The sequence below is a fragment of the Aspergillus viridinutans genome, assembly GCF_018404265.1.
Source record: "Aspergillus viridinutans IFM 47045 DNA, scaffold_6, whole genome shotgun sequence".
Classification (NCBI taxonomy): Eukaryota; Fungi; Ascomycota; class Eurotiomycetes; order Eurotiales; family Aspergillaceae; genus Aspergillus; species Aspergillus viridinutans.
The window spans coordinates 1,129,464-1,151,213 of record NW_025091222.1 but is presented as its reverse complement, the minus strand read 5'-3'; the positions used below and the strand labels follow the sequence as shown (position 1 = coordinate 1,151,213).

At 47.5% G+C, this 21,750-nt stretch overlaps 6 protein-coding genes and 1 non-coding gene across 7 annotated transcripts; 3 read left to right on the top strand and 4 right to left on the bottom strand.

Annotated features, from left to right (window-relative positions):
• Positions 1-634: 634 nt before the first annotated feature.
• On the top strand, positions 635-3,520 carry Aspvir_008212 (uncharacterized protein; the record flags this gene model as incomplete). The annotated part of the gene is made up of 4 exons (XM_043271386.1): positions 635-966; positions 1,028-1,200; positions 1,264-3,271; positions 3,349-3,520. The coding sequence occupies 4 exons, from the start codon at positions 635-637 to the stop codon at positions 3,518-3,520; spliced, it is 2,685 nt and encodes an 894-aa protein (XP_043127321.1).
• A 140-nt stretch (positions 3,521-3,660) lies between these two features.
• Positions 3,661-5,686, bottom strand: Aspvir_008211 (FAD-binding oxidoreductase; the record flags this gene model as incomplete). Its single annotated transcript, XM_043271385.1, has 4 exons — positions 3,661-3,753; positions 3,814-3,989; positions 4,065-5,339; positions 5,425-5,686. The coding sequence occupies 4 exons, from the start codon at positions 5,684-5,686 to the stop codon at positions 3,661-3,663; spliced, it is 1,806 nt and encodes a 601-aa protein (XP_043127320.1).
• A 1,492-nt stretch (positions 5,687-7,178) lies between these two features.
• Positions 7,179-8,447, top strand: Aspvir_008210 (NAD(P)-dependent alcohol dehydrogenase; the record flags this gene model as incomplete). Its single annotated transcript, XM_043271384.1, has 3 exons — positions 7,179-7,205; positions 7,306-7,428; positions 7,521-8,447. 3 exons carry the CDS (start codon positions 7,179-7,181, stop codon positions 8,445-8,447), a joined length of 1,077 nt encoding a protein of 358 aa, XP_043127319.1.
• A 673-nt stretch (positions 8,448-9,120) lies between these two features.
• Aspvir_008209 (putative Ras family GTPase (Rab4b)) lies at positions 9,121-10,004 on the bottom strand (the record flags this gene model as incomplete). The annotated part of the gene is made up of 2 exons (XM_043271383.1): positions 9,121-9,937; positions 9,997-10,004. 2 exons carry the CDS (start codon positions 10,002-10,004, stop codon positions 9,121-9,123), a joined length of 825 nt encoding a protein of 274 aa, XP_043127318.1.
• A 1,336-nt stretch (positions 10,005-11,340) lies between these two features.
• Positions 11,341-13,958, bottom strand: Aspvir_008208 (uncharacterized protein; the record flags this gene model as incomplete). Its single annotated transcript, XM_043271382.1, has 2 exons — positions 11,341-13,852; positions 13,939-13,958. 2 exons carry the CDS (start codon positions 13,956-13,958, stop codon positions 11,341-11,343), a joined length of 2,532 nt encoding a protein of 843 aa, XP_043127317.1.
• Positions 13,959-15,328: 1,370 nt separating this feature from the next.
• Positions 15,329-16,327, top strand: Aspvir_008207 (SSH4 family protein; the record flags this gene model as incomplete). Its single annotated transcript, XM_043271381.1, has 1 exon — positions 15,329-16,327. One exon carries the CDS (start codon positions 15,329-15,331, stop codon positions 16,325-16,327), a length of 999 nt encoding a protein of 332 aa, XP_043127316.1.
• A 2,373-nt stretch (positions 16,328-18,700) lies between these two features.
• Positions 18,701-18,788, bottom strand: Aspvir_008206. The gene has a single exon. It is a non-coding gene; the product is annotated as a tRNA-Pro (tRNA).
• Between the last annotated feature and the right edge of the window lie 2,962 nt (positions 18,789-21,750).

Genomic DNA, 21,750 nt, shown 5'->3' with positions numbered 1-21,750 from the left:
ATACCAGGTATATCATCACCAGTTCACCACCTATTCACAAGATGCTACTAGCTTATTATTGTTATTATTTGTCTGGGTTATTATTACTACTACCTAGGCTTACCATCACTATTGCTAGGTCCTAACCTCCACATGCTCAAGGACCAATAATAGTTCATAAATTTGCTCTTCAGTCCCACTACTAGCTATTTCGTTGGCATTTATAAAACCCTGGGTGCTGCCAAGATGTTAAGCACTGAACAACTGAGCATGAAGCCCGAGGGCCTGTCCTATCATTGTATGCCGCCAAGCGTCCAATGGGGGACTCGAATGGTGATAGGGCTCGTTAGTCCCAACTAAAGATCAATCACTCCACTCCTTGCTTACTTCCATTCTCGCCCAAGGCCTGAATCAAAACCTATGGCGGGGTACTCAACGGTCTCAACCTATTCCCCTCCCCCTCCTTGTCCAGGTACAGAGCAGGCGCCGTTGAATATAGTCAATATCTCTTTAACCCTTATCCTAAAGGAATATCTCTCTTACGAAGGAATTCTGACAATAGCAGGGTTTATATTTACATATTCGCTCATAAGCGTTATTCGAAATCCCGAACTCTGGCGCTCCCTGTTTTTTAACCAAGAGGGATTCACCAGCCATGGGGTCAAGCGTCCAGAGCCTGACCCTCTCCATTCTGCTCCTGTTATTGCTGTCGGGAAACGCCCACGCCTTTGGTGCTGGCAATATCGCATCGATTTCGCAAGTCGAGGGTCAAAATTGGCGCCATGGCGATATTGAAGATACATTGTTAACCTTGTTCTTGGCTCGTGCTGCTGGTGGCCGTAAATTTGGCAAGCTCGATGTGCAGCGCGTATATTTTGGAAATTGGCTTCGCGATTACAGCCAGGCCGTGGATGTGGGCACCCTGAAATATGTCAGCGCCGAAGCTATTCGCATCCTGATATGGGTTCTGGGGTTTCTTAGTTTTGGGTAAGCCGTCAACATTTCCAGGCATTGACGCAGTGATCACTTGCTGAAGAAGCGTGTGCAGCTACGGAACCAAAGAATTTGAGGTGACCACTGAGCGCCTAGGTTGCTATGAGCCTACTGAGCATATCGATAATCCTCTCGGTTATGCTGAGGGGGAGGACGCGCGCCGCTATGATCGTCGATTGAGAGGCCCTGTTGACGAGGAGCGTGAGCTGTCGGTCGATCCCAGGACAGGTGGGAACACCTTTTCCAATTGAAAACTTAGCCCTGCTGACGTCTCAAATCCATTACATCCAGGCCTGAAAAACTATATAGCTAGTGAGGATCTCGGCATCGGGACCTCTGCGGGCCTGGTCCGCAGAGTCTTTAAGCGTTCGATTGAGCTGGGACGGCGATATGCAAGATCACGTAATGATGATGACCTCCATGAAGCTCTTCGTTTGCTTGGAACTGGCCTCCATTGCTTGGAAGACTATGCAGCACATTCCAATTACACTGAACTGAGCCTTATTGAATTGGGAGAATCAACGGTCTTCCCCCACGTGGGTCGCAACACCAAAGTTGAAGTTGACGGTGCACGGGGTTACGTCTATCCCATTGTCACTGGCACTTTTGGCGGTGTGGACTTTTTTCACTCGGTACTGGGTGAGCTGTCGGACAAGACGGTTCAATCTGAAGTCCAGTCTCTTGAAGGGGTCATCAATGAGTCGCAAAGTGGAACCCCCTCCGAGAGCTTCATTCAGGACTTGCATAACAAGATCCCTGAGGGACTGATTGGAAATAGCGACGATCAAGCCAACAAAATGGACGAGTTCAAAGCCAAGTCTCAAGACGCCAAGCAGCACAGTCAAGACATCAGCCCCCGTGAGCCCGAGGAGTGGACGCGGTATTTGGACGATGTGCATCAGCAGATTTACCCTGTTCTTGAATGGCATGACGAGCTCATTAAGTCAATCAATCGCGCGATTGAAAAGATCCCAGTCTTGCCGGAGCTTATTGAACAGTTTCAGGAGCAGATCAACATCTTTGTCTTCTCCATTCTTGCGCCCTATATACTCCCCATCATCCGGCAGGTCAAGGTCGAGCTTCAAACCGGCTCTTCCGAAGTCATTGAAAGTAGCCGGGCACAGCAGCACGTTGTATTCAATGATGATGATTCCTCAAACCCCACCCACTCGATGCTCTCCAAAGATCATTTCTCGAACGTTCTGAACGAACCGGCCGGCCACATTGCCTCTCGAGTAGTCAAATGGACAGTGCCTCAGCTGATGGAGTGCTGGGACGATGAAAACATTGATGTAGACAGGACACTAGACCGGATCATCACGGGCGTCTTCCATCATCCGGCTTTACGTCAATATGGCGAGGACGGAGCATCTGATATACGCCAAATCATGTTCAACACTGTCGAGGAGTGGTGGGGCAGAAAAGATGAGGCGGAACAGGAGAGTCTTCGGGAACAGCTCTCTCGGGAGGGTGTTCGTGAGGGCAAGAACCACAAAGAAGGCGTGCATGATTCAGGACATGGATGCGGGAAGCCTCTAACACTCCATAGGGGTAAAACTAGCCCCGAGGAGAGTTATAAGCCGAGCACCGACGGGCTTGGTAAGATTGCGGCAGAGGCTGCGGGCGGTGGAGCCCTCGGAGGCTTAGTTGGAGGTCTTGTGAGTGGGGTCGGATCAATTCTCCTAAGCGATACCAGCGCCCGTCGGTCGGATAATGAAAGATACGAGACTGATTTTCAGGAGGATGGGCGCCTTGGACAATCTCACCCACAGTATGGAGGCCAGGGCCGATTCGAATCAGAGGCTGACGGCGAGGATCGATATTCCGGGGGAAGCAAGTACGGAAGGGAGGCTCGACAGGGATGGAATGAAGGCCGCCCAAGAGAAGATGATAACCCGACATACGAAAGCACCTCGAGCTACGCCCGCGGGGGAGGCGGGTATGATCATGAGCGAGGACGGGAAGGGTCCCAGGATTATCAAAGGCACGGTTCTCGAGATGGTAGACAAAAGCACGAGGATGCGCACGCGAACCCTGAGGGCCGTTCAGACTTCGAACGTTACGAGACCTCTGAGAGATATCCTTCCGTTGAAAATCGGAGAGGTGTAGAGTACAGTCGCGATCGACCAGACTATGACAGTGGTGAAAGTCGGTGGTCCCAACAAAGACCGCAGGCGGCTTATGAACGTGCAGATGACGATAGGAGAGACTATACGAATTCCAGGTACGATTATGACAGCGGCCGTTCTACATATGACACTGCACAGACTGGGTTCTATGAACACAGCAGACCAGACAGGTTAGTGAAATATACTTCCGGGGACTTTGGCCGACGTTGACTTTTCTACTCGAATGTATGACTGACCGTCTGCGCAGGGAATATCAGCCGCGGTACGAGGGCCGGCATGGAGCATACGAAGAAGTTGAAGAATATCACACTCGAGTAGAGTACCGTGGAGACGAGGAAAATGACAGCAGTGAGTATGCCGAGCCACGGCATGGGTACGGAAGGCGCTACGAAGCAGAGTCAAGGGATTACGGATATTAGCGACACGATCGGCCAATCTAATTGCTTGTATCGAAAATGTCGTGATTGCACACCATCTTTACTTTGCACTCTTCCTTCCTTTGACTTGTTCAAGCTACATGAACTGCCTTACTTAGTACTGCTGTTGTAAATGCCATTGTTCACCACTTCTTTACTTCCCCTGGCGTTGGTTGTTCTACTCGAACAACTTTGTCGCAATTAAGTAAGCGAAGGGGATCCAGCGCCATTTTTATCTGCATAGAGTCAACGTCGGGATCAAAACCAGTCCTACAACTAGAGTCCTCATAACTTACCCGCCGCATAGTGTCCACCGTGGTTTCCCCAACCTCATGCTGAAGATAGTCCCGCTTGATGAGGCCAACTCCGTGTTCGCCAGTCACTGTGCCTTCCATTTCAACTGCTCGCTTGACCATTCGGTGCACAACACCTTCCGCAATTTTCTTTTCATTCTCATTGAACAGGATAATTGCTAAGAAAATGGGGAAAAGATTAGCTTCATGCTTTACTTAACGATGGGAAAGCAGCAGGGGGGGGAGGGGGGTACCGTGAAAATTGCCATCCCCGACATGGCCGCAAATTCCGGCCAATAATCCGCTTTCCGTCATATCCTGCTTCGTTGCCTCGATTATGTCGGGCAGCTTGCTCATTGGCACTGCCACATCGGTCGTCCAAACGCGGTCCTCTGGACCTCGCCTCATGGACATCACACTCCACAGAGCCTCTTTCCGAGCACTCCAAAGTTCTTCCATTTCATTTTCCCCTCGAGCGAATTCAAATGATTGTCCTGCGCTACTAGAGACAATTTTCCGAACAAGCTCAATTTGTTCTTTGACACCCACGGGGGTCCCTGTGAATTTGAAGAAGAGAGTAGGTGACTCCTTCCACTGTCGACGAGTCGTCCGACTACCGTTGATGCATTTCATTTGAACGTCATCAAGGATCTCAACCCCCGCAACGGGGATACCTTCTTCCACCACGCGGGTCACGCACTCTGCCGCGTTGTGAATGGATGGGAAGCTAGCAACAGCAACGCTTTGACTCTTGGGCTTGACAGTCAGCTTCAATGTAGCCTCCGTCACAAGCCCGAGAGTTCCTTCGCTTCCAATAAACAGTCTGGTGAGATCATAGCCTGCGCTCGATTTCCGCGGACGTTGTCTTGTTTTGATAATAGTCCCATCTGCAAGGACAACAGTCAAAGAAAGAACCCATTCTCGCATTGTGCCGTATCTGTAAGCATTGGTCCCCGAACAGCCAGTGCCGACCATACCGCCAATCATAGCACCGGGACCCGGGTCAGGTGGAAAAAAGAGACCTTCTTTAGACAATTCCTCATTAAGGTCTTCCCACCCAACTGCAGGCTGGACCACAACGTCAAGATCCTTTTTGTGGAGCTCCAGGATACGATCCATGCGGCGGAAATCGATACACACCCCTCCTCTCGTGGGAGCAAAATGACCCTCCAGACTGGTACCACCGGAGTAGGGCGTCACAGGAATGACCCGTTGATGGCAGACTTTCATAATTCGGGAAACCTCCTCGGTGGTTGCTGGATAGAGGACAAGGAAAGGCCTTTCATTTTTTTTAAGTGTATACGAAGACCAATCAGAACCGGAATGTACATCGAGGTCACCATGTTCAGTGGATACATTTTCCTTTCCTAGAATCTCAACAAAGTCCGCCCAAGCGGCTTGTAAATTTGACTGTGAGATATTGTGGGTCGGCGGCTCGATTTCGAAGAGGGTGGTGGTTGACGACGTTGGAAGACTAGCGGGCTTCAATGATCCTAGGTAATATGCACCAGTAGAGAAGAAAACCAATGCTATTACGATGAGAATTAGAACCATATTGAAGAAAGAAGATGAGCTAAAGTACCCATGGCACGTATCCCTGAGCGGATCGCATACCGAACGTCAAAGCCGCATAGCGACCACCTGGTGACTGAGTCTGATACTGAGAAAATCGTTCCTGCTCAGCGCGCTCCCGCTTCAACCGCTGCTGCGTACTCTCATACAGCTGATTCTTGAAGGACTGCGACTTATCGTTGGCAGAGATTCGAGCAGTTGCCCTGAAGTATCGGTACTGGTACGTAGGTATGGTCGTTTTCGGCCGAACAGCATGGAAAACCGCCCTCCTCCAGGGTTGGAGGAGGACATTAGATCCGACCATATTGATGGTGAATTAAATATAAACCAAAGATGGCTATCTCGATCCAATCTTCAGGGAATTCAGATCGAAAGACGTTTGTTTTGTCCGTCAGGTCGGCGATACTCTGTTAACGACGGATACTTTCTCCTCAGCAGCTCTCTAAGGAAATATATCTGGCTTAATAAGCCGTCCCCATTGGTCAGTCCTGGGAATACACCTCCGCAGAGGGGTATTACCAACCAGTTACCTCTCGAGAGGTACCTTAGTGTTGTGATTATTACCTAGGTATTGATAAGGTATTATTGACATGTAAGCTACAAGTGACTTCAAAGACCTGGTTACAGTATCTTATACTTTATGTGGACCAGATAATCATTTTGTTAAAAGGAGGGTGAGAATTTAATTATCTCTCTTATTCCGCATGCACTAATAAACACTGGGTTACTTGCTTCACTGATAACAGGAAGTAGCATACAACGCATGAGTGATCCTTGACACTCATTGCTTAATTTTAATTTCTTTCTTTCTTTCTTTTTACTTTTTACATTTTATTCTTTGTTTGTGAGAGTTTGTGTTTTATAGCTACAGTATAAACAGTGAAAAGTTGATTATCAATTGTCCCACTGCATAGTCAAGCCATTCCTAAATCTCAAAGAACTGTTGTTGTAAATACAGACACGTTTTTCAGTTAGACTTCATCTCCACAATGCTAACTTATTTACCCGTCTGGCAATGATGGTCACGGGAACAGTAAATATGGGGACTATTAAGAGGAGATGAGAAGAAAGATGGTCACAGGAACAGACTCTTACTCTCAATGTTTAAGAGTACTTTATATGAGGAGATGGGAATATGATGTACTCATGGCAACTGCTTCTTAGGTGGGCTATGACATCAGTTTGACACCAACTACATCCCAAGAGTACCAGGTAGCCATATGAATATTAGGTGGCATGAGATGAGTCTAATCTCAATAAGTAGGATCAGAAGCTGAATCTAAGAGACCATTATTTTCACCCCTTCATCATCTTTCCCTTTTTAACCTCTTTCTCCCAGCTTCACCGGCTAAATAGGAGGTACCACACGGGTAATTTCCAATACCTACAAAGTAAAAGGGTCTCGCCCAACTCGACTCAGGTTAAGACGCTCCCACCAGTGTGACGAGACAACCTGGCGGGGACCGGAGATATTCAATTCGAGTCGTTATATTATCCACTGTCTAGATAGATGTCCCTCTAAAAAGCTCGCTGCCCCAATTCATAAGTTCTGGTCTGGATAATTTGGGTAGGCTTTCTTTCTCCACAAGGCCCCCCTCTCTTTTATCCTGTCGAGTATAACAGTAGCAAGCAACCCTCCTTCTCTTCCTCCGTCTTTCCCTTTCAGTTTACCTCCGTGTACCTTCTTTAGACCGCCGACCTTCTCAGAAAACAGCCGGCTGAGATCTCCTATATCAATAAAGGAATGATAAGAAGAATACACGGCGAATCTTGAGCAAAGACAAAAGCGATACAAAATGAGTACATCAACAGCCACTGCCCAGGTGTGTCCGCTTCTCTGGTGTCATCACCAACTATGAAAACCAATACGAGCATGGAGAAGGGGAAAGAAGAAGGAATAAGGTTAACATCTTATCGAAATAGAATCTGTCCTTTGTCCTCGAAGGTATTCACCAGGTCAAATTTGAAGATCGACCTATTCCAGAACTAAAGGACCCTCACGATGTACTGGTGAACGTCAAATTCACTGGTATCTGTGGCAGTGATGTACGTATCGGCGCGTTCAGCCTAACACTCTATATCCACCTGCCCCCCGGGATCGTTGATTAGGCTGACTGTTTCGCATCGGTTGCATTCAGGTCCACTATTGGGAACATGGTTCAATCGGCCAGTTTGTTGTGAAGGATCCTATGGTCTTAGGGCATGAGTCCTCCGGAGTCATCAGCAAGGTCGGCTCAGCTGTCAGAGGCTTGAAAGTGGGAGACCGTGTTGCCATGGAGCCAGGCATTCCATGCCGTAGATGCGAACCTTGCAAGGCTGGGAAATACAATCTCTGTGAGAGAATGGCCTTCGCAGCGACTCCACCATACGACGGCACCTTAGCAAAGTTCTATGTACTTCCCGAGGACTTCTGCTACAAGCTTCCCGAGAGCATCTCCTTACAGGAGGGGGCTCTCATGGAGCCTCTAGGCGTCGCTGTTCACATTGTGAGACAAGCAAGCGTCACCCCCGGCCAGTCAGTGATCGTTTTCGGAGCCGGGCCCGTCGGGCTTTTGTGCTGTGCCGTCGCAAAAGCTTTCGGCGCCGCTAAAATCATCGCTGTGGACATACAAAAGGTGAGACTGGACTTTGCCAAGAAATATGCGGCAACATCAACTTTCGAGCCTGCCAAAGTAAGCGCGGTGGACAACGCGGACCGACTGAGAAACGAGAACAACCTAGGAGTTGGTGCAGATGTGGTTATCGACGCCTCAGGGGCTGAACCGTCCGTTCACACCGGAATTCATGTTCTGCGCCCCGGTGGCACATACGTGCAAGGTGGCATGGGCCGGAGCGAAATAATGTTTCCAATCATGGCGGCTTGCACGAAAGAGTTGACTGTCAAAGGTAGCTTTCGGTATGGGAGTGGAGACTATAAGCTCGCGGTCGACCTGGTCGCGTCCGGTAAAGTCAATGTGCAGGATCTTATCACCGGCGTGGTCGAGTTCTATGACGCTGAACAGGCATTCAAGGAAGTCAAGGTCGGGAAAGGCATCAAAACACTCATTGCTGGGATCCAAGATTGAGACGAGCACCCCGATAATCATATGACTTTCGAAAATGTGTGTAATTCGAACCAGTGGTCCTGCGTCATTGCGGGCCCTACCTATTTTGAGACCAGGAGACGAAGAAGACATGGTAGCCGCTCTGGTGTCTAATATTTGGAATTAAACAATAATAGCTGTATATCTGAGCCCAACTCAAGTCAACCACGAATTTCACTGGTAACGCGACGCAGGAGTGGCAGAATTTCAGCTGCTGGCAAGCGACAGAGCTTTGGGTGGTTTCATGCATTATGAGGTATTCGCTGATTAGCCGCAATGGCAAGTAGAGACCTTGCGAGAGGACCGATGAGAGGGATTAGAGGGTCGCACAGCGTAAAAGAAAAAGCCAAAGAAAAAGTAAAAGAAGAAAAGAACGGAGAAGGCAAACGAGTATTTTTCATGAAAACAATCGAGCAGAAACGGAACCTAACTCCGAGGCAAAGAGGGCGATGTAAAGTATCTAGGGCTGTGAAGCAACCAGACAGAATAGATAAGGCAAATATTTGCACACCTCCATTATGTTGTATATGGGGTAAATGAATTCCGATGTGCAGACCTTCCAGAGCAGAAGGCCTAAGACAAGAGCAATGCGTGACTTGATGCAAGCGAAGGAAGGACACGCCCAACAATCCACACGTGCCAGAGGTTTGAAGGGTCAACAGCATCCGGTACCCTTCTTTTGGTGCGAGCCGCTGAGACGAAAGACCTCTTCCCATTCTCCGATGTTGCTTCTCCAGTTATTCACTCCCCTACTGCCACCCCGCCTTTTTGGATTCCTGCGATGCAGTTGCACGGAATTATCATCGACTGTCATCCGACTTCGAATACTCGACCCATCGCTGGTGCCCTGGCCATACAGTCCGCCGTCTCCATATTGAATGCCACTTTGAGGATCGTCGGGATCGATCTCCCCTAGCTCAATCTTGGTAAGGATAATTCGTGCCAATCGGTTGAACAATTCTTCCACGCCCTCTCCGGTAAGAGCCGACACCTCGACAGCAACAGGAATATTCGCCTTGGCAGCCCAGTGTGCTGACTCTTCGGCGCTCACTTGACGACCCTCAAAGGCATATGTCGCCGTGAGCCTTGTTCCAGTACCCAAATGGCTTGTGGAGCGAACAGAACCAGGAACCGAGTCGATTGGGAATGATGACTGCTTGCTGCTAGTGCTGGAAGGAGTAGGAGGGGCTCTCATGCTGTCATCTGCGAAATCGCCATGGGTCGCGGAGTCGGACGCAAGATCCGCCTTATTCCCGGCTAGTAGAACAGTGAGATTGGGAGATGCAAGAGCACGTGCATCCATTAAAAAGGTAGGAAGCGCTGCGAATGAAGCTTGTGAAGATATATCGTAGATCAGGATAGCGCCTGCAGCTCCGCGATAGTACGATCTTGAGACGGAACGAAATCTCTCTGTGCCCGCGGTGTCCCAAAGCTGCAGTTTAATCCTTGTTTTTCGGTGACCGGATCCAAGCCTGACTATTTTCGAGGAGAATTCGACCCCTATCGTTTGTGATGACAACACTCTCCCTACAGTCGCATGGTGTATTAGCGAGCCGGCTATCCAGCTCAGGGGGAGCGAGGGATAGGATCAGGCTCAGTCAGGGATCGGAGCCGTACATTCGTCCTTCACGAATCGATGTAATACACATGACCTGCGGTGAGCCGTACCATGTGAGCAACAGTAGCAAAAGAGACTTGGGAGGTTATCAACAGCAAGGCACATACTTTCCGGCACCGCTTGGCCCAAGTAGGATCACTTTGGCCAGATAATCATACATGCTCTCCAGCTCCTTCAACAGCGTTAGTTGATACGTCCTCATTGAGCACTAAGGGTCTAAAGTTCCCTGGGTACCTGATTTCCATCGGGAAGAGAAGGTGACGAAGAAGCATTCGACAGACCTCTTTGGCGCGCCATGGGTTCAAGTATGAGGAGACCAAGAGCGCGTTGAAGAGAGCCAAAAGGAAAAAGAGCGCAGATGCTCTTTGGCGTGGTCTTTATTTCTTTTTGGGAGTAAGGCTTTTGGATCTTGGGTTAAGGGGCATTTAAAATCGATGCTTTAACTCTGAATTTCGGCGGCACGGGACTACATGTTAGATCATGGGTAGAAGGCCGCTAAGTTCGACTGACCCCGTGTCCGGTTTACGCACTCGGCTTCATCTGTAAGGCAACTCGCCTCATGGACGCAGTCGTAAATCATCATTCTCATGTAGGGCAGAAACTTTTACGCTTTAAGGATGAGATCAATTCTCTCCGAATAGTGGTCGCTGTCGCGTTGTCTATACTGTATCCGCTGTCAATAGGCTTAGTGGTATGCACAGGTCTCAAAACGGGATTCACCGAGAAATGGGCCATCAAAGACATACAAGAACGTTCGCTCTATTCTCAGGCCTGTGCGAAGCGTTGAATGATCTCTGATAGTCACCTATCGAGTTGCAGTTTTTGCGTTGATATTCGACGACCTCCCCAGAACAGCGATGACAGGCTCAGGCCGAGGTCATACCTCAAGCTGACATGTGGGATGCTTCCTATTGGCAATGGAGCTTCGAAGGATATAGAGACTACGTCACATGGAAGTGGCAGACAGGACGAGATGTTATCCTCCGATTCTCGCTTTGTCATTGATCCATGGCCATTCTCACCCTTCTATGCATATTTGAGAATAGCGAGATCCTGAGGCGTGAAGAAGTTTACCAGATAGATGTGGAATCATATTTCAGGGTGCAGGATAGTCTATTGAGCATTGTCTAGTTTCAACTGGTTGTCAGTCAGCACAGGCGATGCCAACAAAGTAAACAACATCTAGTTCGAATAGGTTACTGGGAAGTAAGTGACAGGGAAGAATGATGGAGAAGTCAGGTAGAAACAACTAATGACTCAAAACTGCCTCTCGTGCTTGTAGACCGTGGTAGTCCATCCCTCACAACAAAGCCTGCTCATGGGATGGTCGCACCAACAGCACCGTAAGGGGGTGTCAGCAAATTGAGATCTTGTTTCCGATCCCAGTGTGGCCCTCTCGTTGGCAGATCGCTCGTTCAATAATGCAGACTTAATCTGGGTACTGCGAGTTAATTTCCGGCTCGCCTTTCGACCGGCGAAAGATGAACTTCGACCAAGAAGAGTGGGGCCATTTCTGGTAGGGAGTGAACAAGCATCAGGACTAGCGACCTTCGAATAACTCTCAGGCGGCATATTATGCCAGTATTTACATGAGCAGCAGATCACAAAAGTCTTCGTGATTGACTGATTCCTTTGGCAGGCTCCTGTCTCTGTGGTTGACCTGTCATCGTGCGGGTCGCCCACCTTGGATACCGCGACATCTGAGAATTTGCTCGCACGGGTGGAATCGTTCGATTCGACCATATTCTGCACAAGACAGGGCCCAGATGCTGCCGCAGACTTACCATCCAAGCAGTCATCATTGCCTCGGGGTGCAGATCCTATCGACCCAGTTTCATCGGCAGTATTGTAGTCTTCCGAAGAAGGCTCTGGAGATGAGCTTCGTGAAGATGCGCTGTCTGGCGTTGCAAATTGCTGGGCATCAGGTCTTCCACCTGATTTGCGCTCTGGCAGGGGAGGTATACCCTGCTTGGCCCTCGCTGTTCGGGAACCATGAATAGCTGGAGCTTCTTCTTGGTGATTATGTTGCAGGCTCGGATGATTAATATCCTTGTCATTAGTTGAAGCCTGAATACGTGACTTCACAGGCAGTTGTGGGGGGTATGAGACCGGTGCTGAGCTTTGCGTCAAATGACGAGTCCGTGGCTGTTGCGAAGAAACGTAATCGAGGGCCTCTTGCTCTTTCGAGACACGTGTGTGCTCAGAATTGTTCGATTTGGGCGTACGTTCAGAGGCAGCATCTAGTGCCTTACCTTCCCTCTCTGTCTCCGATTGGCTATTGATTGAAGGTTGTAAGAATTGCAAAGATCCCACAGCAGGAGACATGCTCGTTGCAACCGTCACCAATGGAGAGGATGGAGTTCGTCTCGCGCCGCTGGACCCTCCAGAATTGCGCAAACGCGAAGTGCTGGAGTTTCCAGCAAGCAACTGAGAACTCCCGCCGCTTGTCGAGTCACCTCTTAGGGGGGATGGTTTGAAAGTTCTCCTGGGAATAGACTTGACTGATACCTTAGTTGGTAAGCTGCTTGGGTTTTCAACTGCACTTGGGTTCGGTTGGGAAACTGCGCCCATCTTTGATGACCCAGGAGTTTGCGAGTCATAGGGTTTTCCATTCTGTGTTACATCCCTCTGGACAAGCGATGGGTGCTGAACCGTGCCTGGAGACCGGCCCTGGAGCTGATCGTTATCTCGAGCCCTTCTTGCGAGGTGTAGAGTCGCTGCGAACGATATCCGGTCCAAATCAGGCGATGTTTGTAAGCTACGTGACTTTGACGATTCGCCATAATCGTCGATCTGGTGCTTCGCATGGTCTAATGTTGGCTCAGGCTTCTGTAACGAGCATTCTTCGTTCACCTCTAGTGTCTCTGATTGGTTCGTTGCAGTTGTAGTTGCTGGTGGTGATGGCGAAGACTGCGCCGGTGGCGTCTGGTCTTGAAGCAGAGCATTGCTCCCAACAATTAACCCTTTTGATATTACTGCACTAAATCGTTCCGGCAAACTCGTGGATAAAGAGGGTTTAGCGACCCGTAAGGTCGAAAAATCGTCCGCCGGTGTTTTCGTTGGAACAGGTGCGCCATCTGTTGATTCTTCACCATTCCTGCCATTTACAGAGCTTGATCGCGACATTGATGTACGCCTGGATATAGAGAACAAAGCAGAAAGACGCCTCGAAGAAGGCCGAGATTCGTCAGCACTCACACTAGAGCCCCTGCTAGAGCTACCAAGGGGCTGCTTCTTTGTCAGGCGACGAGTCTCCCTTTTCAGTGAATTATGGTTCCCTGCCAATTGTGTCTGTTCGAGCTTCAAGAGTCGTTTCTCAAGCTCTATCCTCTCTGCTTCCAGGCGTCGCGTGACTCGTTTGTCCTTCTTTTGCGGGACGCTATTGGTCACATTTTGAGCAGTAGATCTTTCAATAGAGCGAACAGCATTTTCGGGCGATCCAGAAAAGTCTTGGACTTTCTCTACTGTATGCTCTAATCCTGTCGAAGATTTCTGGCGTCTAGAACGAAGTTGCGGTTCTCCGGACGCGGCGCCGCATGCCTGGGCAAAATCCAAATCGCCCAGATCAGGGCTCCCCTTCGTAGGCTGGTGAGAAGACTGGTTGTTGTACTGGTCATTGTGATATGATGTAGTGTCGATCCCTTCTTTCCTATGCTGGCAATGATGGTCAGGCGCAGCTCTTGCACTTGCGTTTGAAGGAACATGCCAGGACTCTCGCTGCTTTTGCTTCAAGATGTCAGTAAAGAGGCTTTTATATGCCTTGACTGATCTAGGTCGATCTATGCATATACACTATCCCACGCCACAGGACCATGCGGGATTAAGAAGAAATAGTCAAAAAGCAGGTGGACTCACAGATTCTTGCCTGTCGACATTGAAGATCCGGTGAAGTTGCTGAGTTATTGAAGAACGGCGTCTTCTCTTATTCTGGGGCTTTTGTTCCATTCTCACTGATGCTCTCTACCAACAATGGGACAGGCAATGCGGGGCCCGATCACGTATGGCGAAGCGTTAGATCAGAATCTGATGGCAGGGAAGTCTCCCCAAGTTATCCGTTCAAGCTTAGACTGGCAGATTTGCAATGAGATTTCCCATGGAACACAGTTAAAAAAAAAAAAAAAGAAAGAAAGAAAGAAAGAAAAAAGAAGCACTCTTGAAGCACTCGAAACACGACGAGGATTTCTTGATTTCGTCATTGAACGAGTAACATCAGTGAGAGCCGAACTGGCAGCCGACGTGCACCGGTTTAAAACGACTCTCCTAGTTTGAAATATCTCGAGATGGCGAAAAGGCCAGTCAACACCTCCAGGTTGAGAGTTGTGAGACCTCATGGTTTTTGACTGTGAACTGCTACCCGTCCTGACTGGACCAGCCTCAAATTTGCCCGATGCTGCAGCCGCATGTGATGCATTGATTTGATTGGAGAGAGGGGAAAGAGTCTAAGCTACCTCCAACAACCTTAAGAGACAGGTTCTCAAGCCTTTCTGTACTCCGTACTCCGTATCTTAGGAGAGTGAGTTTGTTATTGTTTATGCATAAAGTCTGACCCTCTCGAAGGCGGTAGTATCATAGATATTGAAGAGTCACTTGAGCCCCGACAACATATAAGGGCGGACGGTGATGACTGAGGAAAGTGAAAGATGGTGTTTCTGTTGATTATACCTGCTCGCGACAATGACTTAAGCTATGGCTTTATATTAATACTACCATGCACAAGCGAGCTAAATTTGATATTCATTCCCAACCAAGGTAGTGAAGTGGAGAATGGAGGAGGATCAATTCATGGACTGATATATTCCTACTCGGGCCTTGCCAGTTGCAGTTCCATGGATAGGTGGCTCACTCTAACTACCTAAGGTTGATCTGATAAAAAAAAACCGAGATAGAAACTTCCTTTGATGACTGGATAATTTGAGCAAGCAAGAAGGCATGGTGGCAGGGTACTCATAGTATCGAGGTTCAGCTCTTGCCTCTCTCATCGTTGTCGACTGCTTCTCCTCATTGAGACCATTGTATACGGAGTCCGCTCATCTGGATTGTACCAAGCATAGCCACGCTTGGCAGCACTCAGAAAAGCCAAACGGCTACAGAAGCCTCGCCAACCCAGCCGAGTCGCTGTCTATCATCAGCGTGTGACCCTTCTCTTACTTGCTAGAGAAGAACAATTATTTTTGCGCCCGCACAAAAAGGCCTTACTGGGAAGGATATTATTTGCGACAGACATTCCCTCGGTGGTCTGTTTACTATGAGTGACTGCCCCAACTTCCAGGCACCACCTCCAAGCTACTATGCTTCCCAAGCAGCATGGCATCCTGAGCAAATGGATAGCGGACGAGCCGAGCCTGCTCCTCCTCCATACCACAACTGGCAGGAACTGGTGCCTGACACAGCAATATTGCCTCCGCCGCCGGTGACAGGCTATTTCTGTTCAAATGCTGGCAATGCATCCCGTGATGACGCAGAGCGCGCTCATGAGTTCTGCGACAGAGTGCCTTTGCATCCGCCGGCGATGCCTTCGGCTGCTGTCTACGACTGTGTACGGAGATATGACCTCCGCCCTGTGCAGCCGAATGAGTTTCATGGTAGCCTTACTGTCGCATACCCAGGTCGATGGAAGGGCTCTACAACGAACGGGAACGGTGACTGCATAATTACCACAAGCCTGCCTCTTTATTTTCCAATTAATGATTCCCCTTATGCCACTGAAAAGAGCAAGACTATATATTTCGAGGTCAAATTGCTTGGTCTCCGTGCCGGGCCTGGGACTGGGTTTGCTGATTCGAGCGGGTTTTCTATTGGATTTGTCGCGCAGCCTTATCCCTCTTGGCGGTCTCCCGGCTGGGAAAGGGGTAGCCTTGCTGTCTTTTCTGATGACGGTTGTCGCTTCGTGAATGACTCGTGGGGAGGGAAGCAATTCACAGACGCCTTTAATGTGAACGATACTGTCGGTCTGGGGATGGTCCTTCGTCTTCCAGAACATCTAAATGGAGCTTCGCGAACCGGGTATAAGAGAGCCCAAGTCGATGTCTTCTTTACTAGAAATGGGCAGAGAGAAGGAGGCTGGAACCTCCATGAAGAAGTCGACGAGGAGGCTGGAGGCGTTGAGGGATTGGAAGGAGACTATGACTTATATGGTGCCATAGGACTCTTTGGTGGAGTCGACTTCGAAGTCTGCTTTCATCCCGCTGGCTGGTTATGGAAGCCTAGTGATGGGTCTGATATGTTCCCTCACCCTGGTAACTGAGAACGATAGCTGATGATCCATGTATTACCCTGAGCGATATGTTTCAACATTTTGATACACAATGGGATACTCTTCCAGTGAATGTATGCCATGAGACTGCGAAGCTCAAGAAGCTTGTCAAACAAGGCAGCCTCGGCTACTTATTGTACGTTTTCTGCATTGGTCGCCCAAGGGGCGCGGACAGAAGCATGGAGGAGTCTTCTCAGCAAAAGCTCCTCGACTTCTCCTGGAGGTACTCAACCCTGTCAAATCGATCTGATGATGTAGGGGGGTTAGAGTTTCAGAGTCGGAGCCGTAGGGGCTGAATGCGGAGTAATTGCCGAGGGCAAGAAATTCTAGAAGACTTCATGCGACATGAGCCAGGATGCACCCTTTTGCATAGACGCATTAGTGCTTCGGGGGGAAGCATGAGCTGCATTTCCGCTACCGCCTCATAGACCGATGTTGGCAGGGCCTGAGCAACGCCAGTGCGCCTATAGGCAAACCTGCTGATACCTTACCTGCCGGCAAAGGCAGCAGAATGCTGATGTCATGGTCTACCTTTGTGGATGAGCTGCTCATAGTAGGACTCTTCTCGTTGACCCAGTGAACACATGATATATGCAGTTTGGGCCCGGAACTTCAAAGAACCTTCCATGCCTGACATGCATCTCATTCGAGTCTTGATGCCAATTTGTGGAAGAGCACGCCCTAAACATCATCCGATGTCTTGATCCTAGGTATGATTGGTGATTATTTGCCATTTTGACACAGTGGGCGTTGAATTGACGTACTGCTAAGGTTCAATCAAAGCCTCACGCATTTGATCTTCCTATATTTTCTTTCATGGCTCTCGAACTCACTGGGCCCTCTTCAAGTGAAGAGGGGAAGAAAACTGAAGAGGGCCCAAGTACAAAACCAATGTCTAGTAGGCGATGTGACGTGCTGGATACTGCTTGCCGACCATTAGAGCATTTTGTAACCAAGTATCCTGGAAGGACAACAAGTGAGGATCATCATTTCATTGTTGGGTGCATCCTTTCCTGTAAGGCTGACCTGATGTAACCATCCTACTATTTTATTGTCTTCAAATAACTATTAGATAGCCTCCGGTAGATAACAATAATAACCAGGTTCCCTGAACTGCTTGTGGGGCTGGAGCTACAGAGTTTTGATCAAAAGGACCACAGCTCGGATATTTTCCGCACCTCTTGGCTCGGAGTTCAGTGTAAGAAGATGTCTCTAATACCTTCCAAAGGGAGTCACATACAGGACAAAGAACGCGGGAGGAGATTGTCAATGGGACTCCTGGCCAATTTTTCCATGTAATGCTCAAAAACGGTCATTAGTGTAAAATAATATCCACTGCCTCTTGGTTTTAGCCACCAGGGTTAATCAACTATCAAGTCAACAAGCTAAGTTGACGGTGGAGTCAGGCTAGTTAAGCTAGCTTGAAAGCGGACTGCAGTACCTCTCTAGTCAGTGCGAGTAGATGGACTAAGGTATCTAGACCATGGAGTAGCAGGGCCATGAGCAACTAGTAAACGTTCGCGTCGTGTGCGTAATATAGGAACCTCGGATCTTTTGCGATGGAAATAATAGAACGTCAGAAATCGACAAATTAGCCAGCTAAATGAAGTGGGGCCAAAGTGAACAAAATCTACTGTGTACTCTGTTGATACAATATGTCCACACCATCGCCGCTCATACATTTAATCAATGGCCTAAGCAAGAACAGGAGGGCCAGCGATATTATGGGAGACATATCAGGAATGATTGACATTCCGGTCTTGACATTGATTTGAGAGAGCAACCCATTCTGACCTTCGAATCTAGTGGTACAAGATCCCGTATGCGGGTCTGCAGTCTCGCCGATATGAGTTGCCAGCCAAAGACAGTCCATTATTTGCTAAGACCACAAGGCACGAGCGGTCGCGCGATGGTGTCCCGACGGTCGGCGAACCAATGGAAAGCTACGACTCTCATCTAGGTAGCTGAGTGGAAGATACTGTTGAGAATTCAGGGTAAGCAAGTACTACAGAGTACTCCGTAGGTACTTATCTCGTTATCATACTTTCTCCCTGGAGGTTGTGAGTTGGCTGCGAGCTGCTCTGTAATTCATGCTTCAGCTGTGTAATTTGCTGGTCGCGACTTGAGCCATAATACAGCGTAATTTTATCCATTGGCTTAGTTAAGGGTCATTAGTCAACTATATTGAACTTAGCAGGTCCCCTAATCGTCCAAATTTACTACATACAACAGTTATCGAAGCCCTATCACTATCATATTTAACTATGCAAGAAAACTTGGTTTAGGCAAAGAATATTGATGAATGGGGACGACAGATATCGGTGGAAAAGGGACGAAGAAGGAAAAAAAGAGAGAAAAGGGACGTGGGGCCCGAGCCGCGATTCGAACGCAGGTCTCATCGAGACAAGGTTTGGAATCCCAAACGATGAATCTTACCCCTGGACTACTCGGCGATAATGTGGCAAAAATTCATCGAATGATTTATCTTACTATTCTATAACTCCTGAAATGCATTAGACCCTAATGGTCTAGGGCTACTTAGAATAGGTGATTAAGATAACCCTTAGAGAGGTACTGGCAATAATATGATAACAGTATCATCTGATATATGTGGCCCAATTTCTGAGATAATATGGCTTCTGATGAAGAGGAAAGAGGGATAAAAGGCCTCTGCTATGCTCCACAATCAAGCTTTTGTAGGTGTCTGTGATGCTATTATACACATAAGTAGTACTCACCCTTCACAATGCAGACAGGATGAGAAAATGAGAACTGTCTTTTACCTTGATGATGCTCACAACCTAGGATTGGCTGTAGCCTGAGTGCCTAGTAAATCATATCCGCGCTTATCTATAGCATGTATACATCTTGCATCACAATCCAATATCATACTAGCTTTAGACTTGTTAATGATATAAATTCCACCAGTAGTTTGCAGTCCTCAACAGTAATAGTCGACCATACACTCAAGAATCTTACGGGATGATAGTTCAGCGTTCCCACTTTATCCAACCGGCTTACGCTATTCCCCAGAAAGTGCAATAATGACAAGGCAACGGATTTGTACATCTACCTGCATGCAAATGTAGCCTAGTGCTGTCAGATATGCACTATGGTCAAACTCGAAGTCATCTATTAGACTGATTAAAGATTTATGCGAGCGTGGATAAATAGGGGACATTGACATTTGTTGGTAAAATATATTATCCCACAGTGTTCAACCTACATCTACCTACCTACTTGGACATCGTCACCATATCCATCCAGAGACTGGGGCCATTACCTTATTGTCTTTCGGTCAATCGTCAGTAGAGACTGTAATATATTTCAGGCGTGCGATTATCAGCAATGCAGAGCGGCTTCCGTCTTGATCGACATTACGAGCTGCATGTCATGCCTCTATGCGCACCATTGCCCGTTCCATTTCTAGCTAGACGAAGCTAAGGGGCAGTCCACCAGCGGGAAAACGTCGTCTCTGCCGCCTGAAGGATCCAGATTTCAGTATGAGGCCCACCGAGACTCGCTCTAACTAGGTGGATGTCATCTGTTGGCGTGTAATGTAATCATACCAGGTGGAGATTGCAGAATACCGTAGTAATATAAGTGTCTATGGATACGCAGATACATACTGTGTCGATCTGAAAGGCTTGTTATCATGAATGAACCCCTCTAATAGTTGTGAAAGATCATCTGTAATAGGAGCACGCAAAGAGATAGATAGCATTTCCCTTCCAGTGAATGGTATTGAAGTACATAGTACAAGGATGACTGGGTATTAATTAGGTATCTGACATAAAAGTAATCATCGGTACTCTGTAGCATGGAGTAGGATGTAGGCATTATCTACAGAGTACAGAGAACGACGCAGGTACTGTAGGTAGGTATAGGTAGCGCTGTCCGTATTATGTATCTTGTTGCTACAGAGTACAATAAGTACGTGCTAGGAGGCTGGAGCCTACCGTAGGACAGCTTGGGCTAGGTGCATATCGATCCTCGGCCATTCCCGGGTGAGGGTGGGCGCTGTGGGGAGGCGAAGGCAGCCCCAGTCTGAGTCCGTGCAGCCGAGATATGTATTTTTCAAGCTCGGAGAAAAGAAATTGCCCCAGGCTAGCGTGCTGCCGATAATGGCATGCAGGCAAGCCAAAGTAGTAATGATCTGTGCCGCTATGCAACCTCGACCCTCTTAAGTTAAGGAGGTAACTCGGCTGCATGACTGGTAGTATTGATAATTACTGTTGAAGATTAACTGCCATTTCGTTACTCGCAGTTACCTCTTAAATGGTTCGAGAAAGTCATGGTAAATGTGTAGCAACAGAAGAAAAATTCGAGTTGTCTCATTGTGTCATACTCAAAGGATTGGCCTTCTATGGGTCTGAAACCGTGCACCTTCCATGGCGGAGGTCAAGGTGTTCAAAGATAATAGCACATGTGCCCGTTTGCTGGGGTGATTATTGTATTATTGTGAACACTTACGGCGGACTATTTGTACAAAAGGGACTTTTGGTTTTTTTATAATGATTACATCTCACCACACTTACCCTCACTACAGTTGCACACACTGCAGTAATATTAAAGTAGTAATTATTAAATAGTAATATTGAAATCTCATATAGTAGGGATATCAAATCGAATAGTATCAATATTGAATCGAATTCTCATATAGTAAGGATATTAAATCAAATAGTATCAATATTGAATTCTCATATAGTAGGGATATCAAATCGNAATAGTATCAATATTGAATCGAATTCTCATATAGTAAGGATATTAAATCAAATAGTATCAATATTGAATTCTCATATAGTAGGGATATCAAATCGAATAGTATCAATGTTGAATTCTTATATAGTAAGGATATCGAATCAAATAGTATCAATATTGAATCGAATTCTCATATAGTAAGGATATTAAATCAAATAGTATTAATATCAAATTCTTATATAGTAGGAATATTAAATCCTCATATACTAAGGTAGTGCCCCTATGTACAGAGAGTAGTTAGAATTTATATATTTAAGACTTAGGGTACACCCTACCACTTATACTACATATTTAGAATATATATAAGTATAGTAGTATTTAATATCCTACTACTATACCTCTATAAGAATTATATATTACTACTATTTAATTCAATATCCCTACTATATAAGAATTCAATTCGATATTGATACTATTCAATTCAATTTGATATCCCTACTATGTGAGAATTCAATATTAATACAACTTTTAATGTTGTGTGGAGGTAGTGGCAAAAGGTAATACATGCGGCAAACAGTAAAAAATCCAAAAGTCCCTTTTGTACAAATAGTCCGCCGTAACACTCATATTATCATCAGCTCCACCAGAATCAAGTCTACAGCCATAAGCTTGCCCACATAGACGTGGAACTTATCTTCTCGGATTGTCGATCC